Genomic DNA, 16,773 nt, shown 5'->3' on the forward strand with positions numbered 1-16,773 from the left:
AAAAAAAAAAAAAAAAAAAAAAAAAAAAAAAAAAAATCAACAGTGGGGGACAATACTGGAGGTGTTGACAGAAGACAGGTGTTGTGAGGGTCTGCTCTGTCTGCCTGAGGCCTGAGTAATGAACTTGGCTCTGTAAGAGCAATTCAGAGAGCTTGGAGAGTACTGGAAGGAAAGCAGTTAAAATGGTAAGAGGGCTTGAACCCGTGTCAGGTGAGGGACAAGCTGAAGGATCTGGAGAGGAGAATCCATCAAGGACACCACAGATATCTTGGAAATATCTTTAAACACTGTCTTGCGGCAAACAGGTTGGCTCTATCTTCCAGCCCATGGAGAGGGCCAGGGACGGGAGCCAGGGTGGGACAGGCTCCAGCTAAAATAAAGCAGAGCCTGCTCACAACACAGCCAGAGAAACAAGCAGTATTTAACGTCTATTTACATCCTAAAAACTCTGCTAAGCTCTCACACTTGCACTATTTTATTTCATCTTCGTGAGAACTCTTGGAGGTAGGTAGCATTATCTCCAATTTTTGGACGGGAAAAGCTGGAGCCCACGGGAAAGCGGCTCACCATGCAAGGCAGCAGATGGCCACAAGGCCGATTGGGACTGCCAGCAGCGCAGCATGGCCTCAGGGGGCGTCAAGCTCTGTGTCTGACAACCCTGGCGGAGAAGCAGAGAAAGGAACCCGGCCCTGAGAGGTCAGGACTGCTCTGCTAAAGTCAGGCATTTCCATGCTTCTTACAATGTCCTGGGGCTCTTTATGGTAAAAAAGTAAATCAGAAAAGCTCATGTAAGCCACTTATCTGACTAAGTGGACAAGGTCTGGTTTGCTTTTACTTCCTGGATTGCTCTGAGGCTACTGCTTTTCAAAGAGAAAAAGCATCACAGAACATCTGGCCTGGCACAGAGAGCTGAGGAAGCCGGACAGCTGACCTCTGGTGCGCCCGAGAGCCGGCGTGTCCCACTATGCAAATTCACGCGGCTTCCCCCTGTCCCTTCCTGAACCTCAGGCTCTCATGCCTACTACCTGACAGAAAAATGGAGAAAGAGAACTTTCCTTCTCTTTCCTCCAGGGAAATAAATGACAGTAAATGATAACAGAGCTGGCAATCTGTTACCCTACTTTATCACAAATGGGAAGAAGCCCCTTTTTTTGGTAGTAAGTATGCTTCAGAAAACGTTCAGTAATAAACCTATAATTTATTACTTAAGGGTCAGCTCTACCCCGCCGAGCCCAAGCTGTATAGAAGCAGGACCGAATGCGCCCTGGGGCTGAAAGGAGGAGCATCAAGTTCCCTCCGTCCTCACCCCTGCCAGCCTGCCTCACCCCTGCCAGCCTGCCTCACCCCTGCCAGCCTGCCTCACCCCTGCCAGCCTGCGACTGAAACAGGCCGCGCCACCGTGCGTGGTCAGAAGCTCTCAGAAAAACAAAATGAAACCCACGGAAAGGTTGTTTTCTGAGACGCCTTAAAAATAAAAACACACACTGACAAGCACAGCGCAACCAAGAGGGAGACCCGAAGACCCGCCTTTCACTTTGGGATGTGAGGGGCGCAGGGGACTCCAGGCTCAGCTGAGCACTGGCAAACACGAGCATCACCTCCTGCAAACCTGCAGATTTTTTCCCCACCAAACAGCAGGACATCAGTTTCTAGTTTTTCAGATGCCTGGCAAGAAAATGTTCACCACGGACGAAACTGGATGAAGGGACTCGGGGCCTCCCCGGACCGCTGCTGGCCGGCCCGCAGGAACACGCGCACTCTGTCCCCGCGCCACAGCCGAGCACGGGCCGCAGCGGAGCCCGAGCCCACGGTACTCACACTCGGCGTACTTGAGCGAACGGAAGACTTTCCGCTGGGGCGTCACCCGTTTGATGTTGGGATGGTCTTCGAGGGTCAGCAGCCCCGCTTTCTGTTTCTCTTTGATCTGAATCACCTCAAAATCACTAGGGTAGTCACTGGATGGGTTGTTTCGAGGAATGATTCTCCAGTTGTCTATTTCACTGCTCTTCAGGGCACTTGAAATAAAAGAATTTCTAGCTTTGGCTGTAAAGTATCCATTGAAAGCCACGATGTATTCTGAAATCAATGACCACAAATAAAAATAAGAATTTATGTCCCTGTATTGTAACATAAGAGTGCACCTCCTCTCAGAGCTCCCTGGCAAAAGAAAACCTACAGATCCTAAAACTGACAGTAGGAGGAGCAGTAAACCAAGACTGATCTAAATGCCCTACACAGCAGTCCTCAGGGCTCTAAGGTCAAGTGATCTGTATGAGCCCCCGATCACAGAATTCACCCCTTAAAATCAGATCCCTGTGCTGTTTTTCAAAAAGCAAAACTCAAGGGAATTCTGAATATATGGCCAAAAAATGCGTGTAACTTTTTCAAACAGGAGAAAGGGATTCGGAAGGAAGGCTCGGTTCGACTTTCCTGAGCATTTGGCATCTCTCAACTCCCCACCCGCAGCGGCGACAATGGCACCTATTCCGCAGAATCAGGTTTTAGGGAAGAGATTCCCACTGCCAATGCATCCCGGGAAAGCCAACTTCAGCAGAGAGAACATCTAAGCACTGCGCACTCACCTCATGTGAAATCGTAGAAAAGAGGGAAATGACTTTTTTGGCAAAAGCTAATTATTTAGAGTTAAGTTTTTTGTTTTTTGTTTTTTTTTTAATGGGGAGGGGGCTAAAATAGTATCATTACCATATTCCACAACCGTTGAGGAGAATTCCACCTTCAACGTCAGATGGGAACAGCCAGGGCACGGGGCCTTTTCAAAAGACTTCTTCTCCAACCTGTCCCCCAGATGTTTCCTCCCACAAAGCAAAACCACGAGCAGAAGCAGCCAGATGTTCACAAGCTTCATGGTCAAAAGTGAATATGGTCATAAAATCACATAAATTCAAATCACACTTTTTTCTTCCTTGATTATAAGTTAATTTTTGTTTCGACAAAATGCTGAAACATTATTGATCAGCCATTTTACAGTCTTGTCCAACATAAAAAGAAGTTAAATTTCATGGCCTTTTGTGGTTTGGCCTGGAAAGAGGCTTTCATTTCTTTCTCCGTTTCTTCTCCATCTTGGGCCTCAGGCTCCCCTCACTCTGGCCCAGACGACTGAGTCCTCCCCTCCATCTGCAGCACAGAAGCACGGTCCGGCGGGCGAGCGGTCACTGCGGCAGCTCTGGGCGGCCTACGGAATGGAACGGAATGGAACAGAGCCAGCGCGCGGGAGTCGGACCCACACGCACCCAGGCCAGAGCGCCGCGGAGACCGCAGCAAGCAGACAGAGGGCTCAGGCGCCGAACACCTTATCATTTCTTTAGTCACTCCTCACTTCTCTAAGGGAAAAAGGTTTTAAGGCAGCTTCAAAACTCAGAAAGGTTAAAACAAACGAGAAAAACGAGCAAACTGAGCATAACAAACAACGCCAGGAACACTGAGCCCCTAGCAGCCGGGGAGGGGGCTCAGTCCCACACATCGTCCTCCGCGCTGTCCCCACCTCACTCTCCGGTCTCACCCTGTGCAACCCTCCGGCTCCAGGGCTCTTCCTCCACAGCAGTTTATTCATTCTGTAAGTAGGCTCCACACGGAGCGTGGAGCCCAACGTGGGGCTTGAACTCACGACCTTGAGATCAAGACCTGAGCTGAGAGAGTCGGACGCTGAACCGGCTGAGCCACCCAGGCGCGCAGGAACAGCAGTTTAATTCCCCATACATTTTGCCAAGTCTTCCGGCAAGAGCTTGGTAGATACATCCTCACCTTCTACCATAAAATAATTCCTAAGGACAAACTAATTTGCATCCAAGTCAAATCCTTACCACTTTCTTTTAGAGAAACTATGTTTTAAAATTATTCGAACGACTACCTTTCAGATTTTGAAATATTTCCTGCCAATTTTATGAAGAGGGCATAGAAGGATTCACGCGGTCATCCAGTGTATTTTACATGAAGCCTCACCTTAAAGGGATCTAACCTGCTAAATAGGTTGTAAAACCAGATTCCCTCTTTCCCGGAAGTAATACAAGAGAAAATGTCTGTGAGGTACACTGCTGCCAAAGAAAGTGTTATCTGAGTGTTAAATTACATACGGGCACAGATACCTTTCAAATATCTGAATGGCAGAAAAATGATCATTCTTCACAATGGCAAAAAAAGGAAAGAAAATGATGCCAGCTGTAGCACGTCCAGAAAGATCTGTTGCACTGATCCTACCAGAAACATAAATCATCCAGCGAGGGGAACACAATCAATTGAACAGGACAGGCCTTATACTGCTAACCTGTTTCTAAAAAGAAAACACTCAGGACCAAGAGTCAGTCAGCCCTCTTTAAACAGAGGTACAGAATTAAAAACCCTTCCTTCTGGCAGCAACTGGTACTTTGGAGTAACGAGGACTTTGTGGCTTATGGAATTATTCATACGTGCATCTATTCACAGGAAAACACTCATAGTTAGAGTTTCTAAAACAGCCTGTAGGGTTACTCTCTAGGACTTCACCGCTGGAGGCCCGCACGACCCTGAAAGCGGGCCTTCTCCGGCACTAGAGACTAAGGCAGATTGAATGAAGCTCATCAGACAGAAATGAAATTCTAAAAGTTATTTCCGTATCAACAAGAAGAACAACAATAAAAATGCCAAACCACAAGAACAAAGTAATTAACACCAGAGATCAGAACAGAAAGCGTAAAGAAAGGCAACAGGGGGCGCCAAAAAAGCCACTTCCAACATACTGCGTGGCGATACGCTTGGGAGCGAACCCCAATTTTTTCGGCTTATACCTGGTATCTGCAGCAATGGCCCATCATGGCACAGAGTCACAGGAGGGACATGCGTCCGTTACAGGACGAGTGGTCACAGAAGACAGAGCTCAGCACCAGTGAGAAGACTTCTCATGTCATGTTACATGAACTTACAGTGCAAACGACTTAAACAGGTCTCTCAATGAAGGGAAGTTTTTAGAAAAATAAATCTCTTTCTCTCTCCTGCCTCGAGCTGAAGAATCTATGACATATTTGGGCTACATGTAACAAGTATTAGTGAATGAAACTAGTAAGCCCATCTTATCTAATTGTGTCACATCTACTGTCACTAAACCTACTCTTAATTCACACAAGGGTCCGGACAGCTACTACACAGCGCAGCCCGTGTGGAAGCGAAGGCTGGCATTCTACAACTGGGCCAGGAGACCAACTTCACAAGACAGAGGAACAGGAAGAAAAGGTCTGAGGGTTTTTAAACTTTAAAAATCCCTAAGATAATCAGCTCTCTCCCATAAAGAAAACTTTCTAGGTTTTTGAAAATAGGACACCGCAATATCCCTAAGATGTTCTACATTAATCTATGCGATTAAATTCTATAATCGTGGGGCGCCTGGGTGGCTCAGGCAGTTAAGCCGCTGCCTTCAGCTCAGGTCATGACCTCAGGGTCCTGGGATCGAGCCCCACATCGGGCTCCTTGCTCGGCAGGGAGCCTGCTTCCTCCTCTCTCTCTGCCTGCCTCTCTGCCTACTTGTGATCTCTCTGTGTCAAATAAATAAATAAAATCTTTAAAAAAAAAAATTCTACAATCGTATATCGTGCTTATTACCAAGATCAAGGTGGGATCCAGCAAAGCGGCTGACAATGAGCACAAACAGCTGAACAGAGCAGGAAGACACTGGAGAGGAGGCCCGCGCAGGGCCAGGATGCTGCACCAAGAGCTCCTCTGGGTGAAACGCGAGCTCCTGCGGACGAGCCGGGGGGCACCCTCGCAGAACCTGAGCCAGCAGAGCCACAAGCATGGAAATGAGGAGGAAGAAGGGGAGCAGCCTGAACGAAGCTACATCACAGACCAGAAAAACACAGGATGTGCAAAGGATCAGCGAGTCATCGCACGCGGAGGGAGACCACGGTGTGCCAGTCTGGGGATGTAAAGACGGTGGGAAGCAGGCAGGGCAAGCAGGTGTGACCTCTGAGCAGAACCGGCAGGAAGCACCGAGAGTGGGGTGCGCAGAGCCGGCCGGGGCTGCTGAGCAGCTCCGCTCACCCGCCCAGCTCCTTTAAGGTGCGAGTCACAGAGCCACTGAGCAGGCGGCAGGGACACAGCAGCCAACAAAACCCAACCCAAGCCTCCGAGCTCACGGCGCTGACCCAGTGTGTGTGTGTGTGTGTGTGTGTGTGTGTGTGTCAGCCTGGGAGGGGGCCTCTGAGGAAGGACCCAGCGGAAGCAGGAAGCTGGCCAGGCCAGCTGGGCAGAGTACTGGCGGCACTGGGCATGGCGAATCCAAGGGCCCAAGGCAAGGAACATGCGCTCTGTGTAAGGAAAGCGAAGGGGCCGGTGCGGCTGGAGCAGGGAGAGGAGGCGGAAATCAGACAAAACGGGAGATGGGACTGGTGGGGAGACAAACCGGGGAGGGCCCTGCAGGTCAGAGAAAGGACCTCAGCTTTCACTCCGAGTGGGAGAGAAAGCAGGATCTGGGCAGAGAAGCCACCCCAGCTGGTCTGCCCGTGAACTGGTTCACTCTGGCTTCTGTAAGGAGGGGGGCACAGGCAGACACAGGAGACGGACTGGACGGCTCCCATGACGCCGGCGGCTCAGGCCGGGGCAGAAGGAGCAATGAAGGGGGGCACGTGACGGAGGTGACCGCAGTGAGACAATCTGCGGACAGCCAGACTGGGGGGCGCACCCGAGGAGCCAAGGACGACACCAAGGCCTTCCGTCCTAACACAGGCGGGCGTCCGCCCCTGATGGAGATGGAGAAGGTGCAGGCAAAGCTGGTCTGGGGAAGACTGGCAGGTGCTGAGCTCTGACCATGTACCCGCCCCTAACTCCAAAGCCACCAGCAGCCCCCAGGCGGAAAAGTGCCAAGGGGCTAAGCTGGAAACACTGAGACAAGGACACACCTCTCTTCGGTTTGGATACGGCTGACCTGCTTACAGTCTTTCAAGGTGAATAAAATCTAGGTTCTAAGAAGACATTCTTGTCGAAGACCCATGGCTCCTAAAAAATTCTGACAACAGGGGCACCTGGGTGGCTCAGAGGGTCTCTGCCTTCAGCTCAGGTCGTGATCCCACAGTCCTGGGATCGAGCCCCATGTTGGGCTCTCTGCTCGGTGGGGAGCCTGCTTCCTCCTCTCTCTCTGCCGGCCTCTCTGCCTGCTTGTGACCTCTCTGTCAAATAAATAAAAATTCTGAAAAAAAAAAAAAATTCTGACAACAGATACTGAAGTTTCTGTGGTTTCCCAATCCCAGAATAAGAGGACTTCGAAATATAAATTTGCTTTTAAGAAAACAAAACCGTTACCAGGGGCACAGAGGCTGGCAAACAACGCCACCAGCACCGAGGTCGCAGGGCCGGCCGCCGCACTGCTGGCCTGTTCTGAAGACAGCCCGTCCCCACACTGTCCTACAGGGGCTTCAGGGGCGCTGACCACAGCTCCCGCAACTGAAACATGGCCTCGCCTGTGCCAACAAGCAGTCATCCCACCGGCTCTCACGACGCGACACAAACCTTCGGAGCACCACCCCGAGCTGGCCTCACCGTCTAGCCACGAGCATGGCAGCGGCTACGCGGCATATAAAAAGAGGCGCAGACATACATACGCAGGAAAAGACATACTTTTTAACAAGAGTTCTGTCCTTCCTTTTCTTCCTCCCTTTCTGCATAATCCAGCCGACGGCAAGAAGGTGAGATGCTGACGGAGAGCCATGGCGGCCTGGTGGCTGGGGCAGGGGGATGGCGTCTTGAGAGACAAGGAAGGCGTGCGGGGCAGAGGCACCAGGAAAGGGGGTCAGAGCCTGACTGGGGTGATAGCCGTGAAAGCAGGAAACTCATCAAATAAATATTTACAGATAATGGGAAGCAGCTTTCTATTGGCAGAGAAGAAAGGCATAGGTACGAATACGGGAAAACACCTGAAAGACCCACGCAGGATCAGACTGAAGCTGAAGCACCAGTGTGAACTCTGGGTTCTCATTACACAGACAGACAGATGTAGAAATGAACATATGGGAGAGTGTGTGTGTGTGTGCATGTGTGCGCGCATTTCCTAGCTCTGTCTACTGCAAGGGCACGGGAGAAGTGGCAGCCCAACAGGAGGGAGCCCATCCAGTAGTACCCAGAACTGGTTTCCTTTTCTTTTTCTCTTTTTTTAAGATTCATTAATTTGAGAGAGGGAGAGAGAACACGCTCGCACAAGGAGACAGACGGAAAGGAGAGTAACTCAAGTAGACACTGTGCTGACCACGGATCCCCACATTGGTGCTCCATCCTGTGACCCCAAGGTCAGACCTGGGCCAAAACCAAGAGTCAGACGCTGATGGCACCACCCAGGCCCCCCAGAACTGGTTTTCTAAATGTCATTCTCCATTGCAAGAAACCAGGCTCCTGGTTCCAGGCGAGTGGCCAGCGGAGTCTGGAACATCGTGGGCCACAGAGTGAGGAAGCGCTCCGAGAGTGACGGGAGTGTGTCTGAGGACCAGAGAGGCCAGAGAGGGGCAGCCGGAGCATCAAAATAAACAATGAAAGTAACAGATGTTAAGCCACTGCAGAAAATACAAAACAAGCGTCCACAGTAACATTCATAAGCAAGCTGGAAGCCTGAAGAATGAGGTATTCACAGAGTCCCAGCATGCCTCCCAACAACATCCTGATTTCCAAAGGGACAAGCTGCTTCTCCTACAACAGAGAAGCTTCACCAACTTGGCCAGCCAGGGCACAAACGGACCCAGGTACATGGAGCAGGTGACTCAAGAGGCCAGCACCGCCTGGCGGGTCCTGCCAAAGACACACAACCTGAGTCACATCAGGAGGAAAGAGCAGAAGCCAACAAGGGACAGTCTTCAAAGCCAACGCCTGGAATTCTCAAAATTACCAAGGAAGGTGAGGCAAGCCAAGGAATGCTAAGACACAGCTGCAGACAGAAGGAGACTCAGGAGACTCGACCGGTAACTGAACCTGAGGTTCTCAACTAGGTCCCTCGGCCGTGAAGGCACTGCCAGAACAGCTGGCAAACCTGGACAGGAGCCCGCCTGGGACGACACGGCGGGGGCGGGGGGGGGGGGGTATTGGGACTCATTTCCTGCACCTGAAGGCTGCGCTTTGATTGCGTAAGGACTGTGCGTGCAGGAAATGCCCTGTGAAGTATCTGGGGATAATTGGTATCAGGTCTGCAACTTGCTTTCACAAATGGTTCAGAGGGGGAAAAGGCTCGGTGCTGTTCCTGGAACCTTTCTGGTAGATTGAAATTGTTTCCAAAATATGAAGAAAAAAAAAAAAAAAAGAAGAAGAAGAAAGAGAAAAAGAAGTCTTATATTTAGTCTCAGCTGATAGGAATGAATGAGAAAGATGGCAGTATTAAATTTTAAAAAGGTGGAGAGGGCAATTGAGGCTCTCTTCTGGTACTCCGTCTGAGCTGCCCACTGTGCACGACCAGACTACACACCATGTCAGACAGACTCACGCATGTCAACCGTCACACAGAATGACATCCTAACAGCCCAACAGATGTGACTGAGCTAGTCAAAGGGAAACTCAAACTCATTCCCCTTCTAACGAATTGAAAGGACGCCTGAAAAGTTTCATGGCAAAGTAAATTTGTTAAAACTGACTGCAGTGTTCCCACTATTTACATTAGATCAAGAAACTTCTTGAAAACTGAAGTGTCAATGACACAGACTATCCTAGTACTTTTCAGGGCTCATCAGCTGGTGTTCTGATATTCTCACACACTGGAAGTGATCCCCCGAAGTCTGGCTAGCACCTATCACACACGGAGTTACTGCCGCGCAGCTGTGCCTGACATCCGACTTGTTCATAACCGCAGGTCCGTACCTCCCACTCCCCTTCACCTATTTCTCCTGCCCCGCAACCCCTCCCCGCTCTGGTAACCAACAGTTCCCTGAACTTATCAGTCACTATCTGTTTTGTTTGTTTATAAAAATCAAGTAACATTGTCAGAGACATAAACTGAGACACCAGGATAAAACACAAATCATGTTTAAGAAGTCAAGCCAATAAAAGGAGGACTCTCATATGTTGTGAGTGAACGTAAAAAAAAACTGCTACCTTTTAGAACATTTACCAATATGTATTAAAAGTCTTAAAAATGGAAAACCCTTTCCTAATAAATCCAGAAATAACGATAAAAACTTAACACAAAGAGCATTTATTCTGCAGCAGGCACGATCTTAAGCAACCTTCACAACCTGTAACTAACCCCCCGCTTCCAGATGAGAACACGGAGGTGCCCACAGTGGCTCAGCACCGTGCCTAGAGCCAAGTGGCAGTGAGTGGGAAAGCCAGGCTGGAACTCAACTAGTCTGGCATGGAGGCCACCCTCTTAGAAGGCAGGTTACCCTGCTTTTCTAAAACCTCCCCTGGAAAGGCGCTCTGGTGGCACACTTGGTAAGTGTCCAACTCTTGGTTTCAACACTGGTCCAGATCTCAGGGTCACAGGACCAAGCTCTGTGTGGGGCTCTGTATTCAGGCCGAGTCTGCTTGATACTCCTTCCGTCTCCCTCTGCCCCTCCGCTCAGCTCAAAAGCGCACGCATGCACATACTCTCTCTTTAAAATCTTTTTAAAAAAGGGGCACCCGGGTGGCTCAGTGGGTAGGGCCTCTGCCTTCCGCTCAGGTCATGATCTCAGGGACCTGGGATCGAGCCCCGTGTCGGGCTCTCTGCTCAGCAGGGGGAGCCTGCTTCCCCCTTTCTCTCCGCCTGCCTCTCCACCTGCTTGTGATCTCTGTCAAATAAATAAATAAAATCTTTTTAAAAAAAATTTTTTTAAAGAATAAAACAAAATAAAATCTCCCCTAGAAATTCATTCCACAGAAGTGTGAATCTGAAAGCATACAATGATTTACACCCAAAGATTACAACCAGGAAAAGCTACAGAGTATCCAAATGTGCAACAGGAGACCAGCTAACTGATTAAATTAACCGGGACTCCGAAATGCTGTGCAGCTACAGCAAAAGACATTCCTCTGGAAGGCTGCATAACAGTCCCCAAAGCTATCCACATCCTCATCCCCAGAACCCGTAAATGTTACTTTATACGGCCAAAGAGATTCTGCACGTTTGATTAAACTAAGGATCTTAAAACAGGAAGTGTATTCTGGATTATCCAAGTGGGACCAACGTAATTGCAAGAGTCTTTACAAGACGCAGGCCCACTAAGCTACTTCTCCACCGAAAGCAGAAGAGATGATGGAAGCCCAGAGGCTGAGATAGTAAGAAGAGGAGGCCAGGAGCCAAGGACCGCAGGTGCCCCTAGAAACCCAAAAAGGGAAGGAAACAATCTCTCCTGGAGCCTCCAGAAGGACTGAAGCCCTCCCGACACCCTAACATCAGCCCAGCGACACTGATTTTGGACAACCGACCTCCAGAACCGTAAGATAATAAACTGGTGTTGTTTTAAACCACAAAGTTTGTAGAAATTTGTTAGCACAGCCACAGGTCTCGAATATACTTCCCAAAGAATACGGGGAAAGGATAATGCAAGATTAAGTAAAACAGCGCACAATGACCCAAATTTCTATTTTTAGATAATGTATCTATATGCACAGGAGAAAAGGAACAGGAGAAGATCTCTGCCACAAGATAACATGGTCCTCCGTCTCCATGCCAGCAGTACAGGGAGTTAGGGTCTTAGTTCTAGTATTTACAATTTTACAAAGAGCCTGTTACACTTCCATAATTAGGTAAAATAACTACTTAGGTACTTTACTAAACCTTTTAAAATAAATTTTATAGAAAAACAAATTTTCTGGTTAAGTCAAAATAAAGGCTAGGGTTGTTTTTTTTTTTTTAATAAATTGTTTATCTTTAAGTAATCTCTAAGATGCCTAACATGGGGCTCAAATTCACAACCCTGAGAGTGAGTCACACCCTCCACTAACTGAGCCAGCCAGGCACCCCAAAGACTTGGTTTTATCTGTACACACAGAGCTTAAAAGGGATCCATTTCCTAGGAATTGTGTTAAAAAATCTGTCTGTGTCTACCTTAGAGCTCCAGGCCAAGCTTTTTGCTCATTCATTCTGAACAGGCTTATCATGGGCCGTATCACCTACTCAGATGGCCTGCTTAGAGCTGTTACTGGATCCACGGTTTACTAGATTTAATTCCTATAAATTCTTTACGTAGGTGACCTGGTGATCTTTCCAAACAAAGGTATGCCCTGTAAGATGGTATTTGCACAATTATGGATTTTCTGTTAGTAAGTATTCCTCTAAGGCAGGTGTAATCCAAAACATATTTGACATCAAATACTAAATGGAAAATAAACAGTTTGAACAATACATGCCAGGAAGAAGGTTTAAGGAGCTATGAGCAAAAACGAGACCAAGGAGAGGAAATGTGTTCGTGACCTGGGCAAACCGCTGGTCTGGCAGCTAACACTCCGTGCGGCTCAGGTGCCTCGACTTTGCATTATAAGAGAGTATCACTCAGATTATAATTCTGGGTATGGCTAAAGTATATCTGAAATCATTTCTTTGCAAATAAGAACACAATTCAGGGCAGAGAAAATCACTGATATCACCTGACAGTCATCTAGGTACACAGACACACCGCTTTTTCTAATGAACCTTTACTGAAATAGCGCCAGAGAAAACGGAATCGTGTTTGGGCCACGAAAGAGTAGCATTCAGTTCAGTTCAACTTTGGCTGTACAAGTACCGCTTTCATAACTAATTGCGTCCTTGCTGTACTACTATTGTTTAACCGGCTAACATTCAAACGATGCCAGACAGCACTATCTTGAAATAAAGGTGTGTTCTTCAGGCTGACCGAACCACTCCTTCTGGCACATTCTGTCCACTGGCTTTTGTAAGGGGACAAAACAAGCAATTCGGCCCAAAGAGTCAACAATGCCAGGGTGAAGAGGTGCTTGTCTACACTGTCCTTCCTTCTTCCACAAGTGCTGTGCCCATCTCCTTATTCTCCGGATCCTTCAGTCACCCAGTACTAGCGAGCTGCAGGAGGCAGGCACCTCCAAAGCCAGTACTCTCACTTTACTAGAAACTCATTTCCTAAAGCAAAGACACCGTCAGGATTAGTAACTCCAGGTAATCCAGATCTCTGCAGCACGTCAAAACTGATTAGGCCACAGAGGAGGGAAAATCGACCTGTTCTTACCACCTCCTTGGCCTGTCTCAGGCAAGATGCTGAAGCATACCAAGCACCCCACCCAACCCCCAAATGCAAGGTCTAGCTTCCCTTCCCTAATTAAGATTTCAGGTCACGAAGGGTTGGAGAGTTGTCATTTTTCCAATGAAATACAAATAGTATCTCAACTCTCTCCTGGTGCAAAGAGGCAATTGCAAATCTCCCCCTAAAAAACCCCACACGGGACACAGGTGGAAGCCAGGTGCAGTTCACCTGCGTGTTCGCCCTCCTACCTTGTTATTCCATTTGTGACACCTAACTGTGGCTGCCACACCGAAGAGGCAGTAGGTGGGACAGAGCAGTAACTATCTACCCTGAGAATGATAGAAGACGGAATCAAACATGTGAGTTTGAAGGGAATTCTAAAAACTTAGCCAGAAGAGCTCTAACTTGATCCCACCGGGCCCCAGGTGTTTCAAAGGTTCTGCAAGCACTAGATGAAAATTTCTCTTTTTTCACGGATACAGCCAACTCTTGAATATGAGATGCACGGGGAGTGCAATGCAGAGGCCTAACGGGCACGAGTCCCACTGACTGAGGCCGCTTGCAGACACAAAGGCCACAGATGATCCCACCTTAGTGAAATAGTCGAGAGACAAGTCCAGGGAGTCAGAGAGCAGATTAGTGACTGCCTGGGGCTAGGGTCAGAAATGGGTAGTGACTGAACATGGGCACCGGGATCTTTCAGGGGTGACGAAAATGTTCTAAGAGTGCGTTGTGGGGAGGACCACACAACTACGCATTTATGCGGGGGGGGGGGGCTGTTTGAGGGCGGTCACTGAATAAGTACACTTAAAAGAGGTGAATTTGGGGCGCCTGGGTGGCTCAGTGGTTTGGGCTGCTGCCTTCGGCTCGGGTCATGATCTCAGGGTCCTGGGATCGAGCCCCGCATCGGGCTCCCTGCTCCGCAGGAAGCCTGCTTCCCTCTCTCTCCCTCTCTCTCTCTGCCTGCCTCTCTGCCTACTTGTGATATCTGTCTTTCAAATAAATAAATAAAATCTTAAAAAAAAAAAAAAAAAGAGATGAATTTTATGGTATGTAAATTTGACCTGAACAAAGCTCCCACTTAAAATAGAGAGAGAGAGAGAGTGGGGTTATGGACACTGGGGAGGGTATGTGCTATGGTGAGTGCTGTGAAGTGTGTAAACCTGGCGATTCACAGACAGTACCCCTGGGGCTGATAATACATTAAATGTTAATAAAAAGAAATTTTTTTAAATTGTAAAATAGAGACAGAACGTATGCTGCAGATTAAAAAAAAAAAAAAAAAAAAGTTGTTAAGAATCAGCTCCGCAAGCTCCTCACTCCGAGACAAATGCAAACGGAGACCCCGCAGGGGGGCGGCTTACGGCACGGCGAAGGCTAATGCAGGGCCCCGGGAAGACCGATTGTACGGAGTTCAGCTCGGCGATCCCACGCCACTCTGCTGCACTTGGAAGCGTCGCTCGGAACCTAAAGTATTTAACGTAATGTGCACAGACAACCTGGCCGCCATTCCCAGGGGCTCTCCCCAAAACGAAGGGCAAGCATCTTCATAAAAACGATGTGGAAAATCTCCCATCCGCTATCCCGGTCGCGGGGAGCACAGACACCACAGGGCAAGGCAGGAGCCCCTCGGGCCGCCCTTGCCCAGCAGCTTCCCGCACCGCACTGCTGAAAGCCGGCACGCCGGGCCGGGAGCTCAGACCCGGTCGCTGGAAACGTGACCGCGGCCCCTGCGGGAGCCGGCCCGGAACCGCGGGTGCGCCGGGCGCGCGGCTTCACTGCGCTCAGTCCATCTCCCCGGAGGAGACGCGAGGCTGAGCGAGCTAGCGCCCCGCGAGAGCCCGCAGACAGGCCCCGCACCGGCTCTCTCGGGTGCGGGAAAACGTCCCGTGCCCCGCCCCGCGCTCCGGTGCGGCTCCCGCAGGGTCCGGGGACGCAGGGAGGCCCCGGCCGCCGCCGGCGCACACCCCCAGCCTCGGGGCCTCGGGCGCGCGGGCGGCTGCACAGGCCGGCGGGTGGGGGGGCGGCGCTCCGGGCAGCGAGCCGCCACCGAACCTACCTGCGGCCGCCTCAGGCTCGGGTCCGGCGGGCCCGGGATAACGGCGCCTCCGCGGCGAACACGCCTCGCGTCTCCATTCGGGGCTGTTTACTCCCAAGTCTCGCGAGACTGCGCGGCCGGGGCGGGGAGACCGACGGCGGAGAGCGCCGGGAGCGCCAGCCCCGCCCGCCGTGCGTCCCCTGCGTGCCCGGCGCCGGCCTGCGTGCGCGCTCCGGACGCCGGGGGACGCCGGGCCCGGGGCTGGCCGACGGACGAAAGTCTCGCGACACTTGCGGCCCGGGACGGGGCGGGGCAGGAGGGGGAAAGGGGGCGTGGCGAGCCTTGGGTCCAGGTCGGGGGCGGCGCTGGTGGGAGGTGGGGTGGGCCGTGGGTTTGGGGTCCGAAAGCGGCCGCGCGCGGCCCGGGCCCACGGATGACGGTCCTGGCGGAGCCGCCAGCGTTTGCCGTAAACTCCCGAGGGCTCCGAGCGCAGCGCCCTGTCCCTGGGGCCCGGGGCCGGGCTCGGGCGGCACCCCCAGGCACGGCCCTCTGCAGGCCTCGGCCCATTTGCCCGACGCGGCCGGCTCCGGCCCGGGGACCCGCACTGGAAGGCGAAACCCCCGCCGCAGCTGCGCTTGCTCCGCCCCAGTCCGCGCGTGGCCGGGACCCTGATGCCCTGCGGCTACCCCAGTGGACGAAACGAGGCTCGGTGCGCTCGACTGGGAAACGCTGGCCTCCCCCAGACGGATCGCGGGCCCTCCTCCGCCCACGTGCCGGAGGGGCCGCGCTCGGCGCTGGGCACGGGTGGGGGGCGGGAAGCGTGGTTTTGGTCGTGCGGTTGGAAGATGATGTGCTGCACGGCCGGGGAACACCGAACCCCCCGCAGCCCCGCGGTAGCGCAGAGGGGCGCCGGCCGTGCAGCACCGCGGGGCACTCGGTGTTCCTGGGTCGTTCTAACCGGACCGGCTTCCACACTGCGTTAGCACCCCGTCACTCACGGGCTTTCATCTCGGGCAAGGCGCAGCGCGGCTCTTCCACCTCACCTGCCCTACCCGAAAGTACCCACCTCCCTGCGTGAGGGTTGAACGAAACGCGGGTTCGGTACATCTAGACCCGCCCGCACCTGATGAAGTTCTTCTTCCCATTCTGAGATCGCCCCGATGTTGGGAACTTCGGAGAATTCTGGACTCTTTGGCATGGTAAATCTCGATGTTAAGCAGTGCCTGCTACCACCAAATAATACACTTGATCTTAAACTTAACTGTGGTGTTCTAAAGTGGGGTGAATTGGTCTAAGCCACGGTTCTCTTAACAGGCCTTGAAGTCACTGTGCCACTGAATACACAACCCAAGTGTCACAGGCTGACTTGGCTAGTGAGCTGCAAACACCCTTGTCACGGGATAGTGAAGCCCCAAAGCAGGGAAAAGCACACTGCTGCCAGCCCCCAGAACCCTATAAACTGAAGGGGGGATGAGATGAGCAACGGAGGTTTGGAAATCAAAGAAAGGATGAGAGCCACAGGATCCTGTCCGTCTTCCACCACTCCCGGTTCTGAAATCACTGCATGCTTTATGGGTATAATAAAGAATTTGCAAATTCCAC

General features: G+C 51.2%; 1 protein-coding gene across 1 annotated transcript in view; it reads right to left on the reverse strand.

Annotated features, from left to right (window-relative positions):
- MBTPS1 (membrane bound transcription factor peptidase, site 1) overlaps positions 1 to 15,325 on the reverse strand; it is a 50,821-nt gene extending 35,496 nt beyond the window's left edge. Inside the window, exons 1-3 of the mRNA XM_059383324.1 lie at positions 15,193 to 15,325; positions 2,704 to 3,193; positions 1,819 to 2,076 (exon numbers count right to left, since the gene is read on the reverse strand). Coding sequence (XP_059239307.1) covers positions 1,819 to 2,076; positions 2,704 to 2,866 — 421 coding nt within the window. The 5' untranslated portion in view covers positions 2,867 to 3,193; positions 15,193 to 15,325. The remainder of the gene's footprint in view (positions 1 to 1,818; positions 2,077 to 2,703; positions 3,194 to 15,192) is intronic.
- Positions 15,326 to 16,773: the final 1,448 nt, after the last annotated feature.

This window comes from Mustela nigripes, chromosome 17 (genome assembly GCF_022355385.1).
Source record: "Mustela nigripes isolate SB6536 chromosome 17, MUSNIG.SB6536, whole genome shotgun sequence".
NCBI lineage: Eukaryota > Metazoa > Chordata > Mammalia > Carnivora > Mustelidae > Mustela > Mustela nigripes.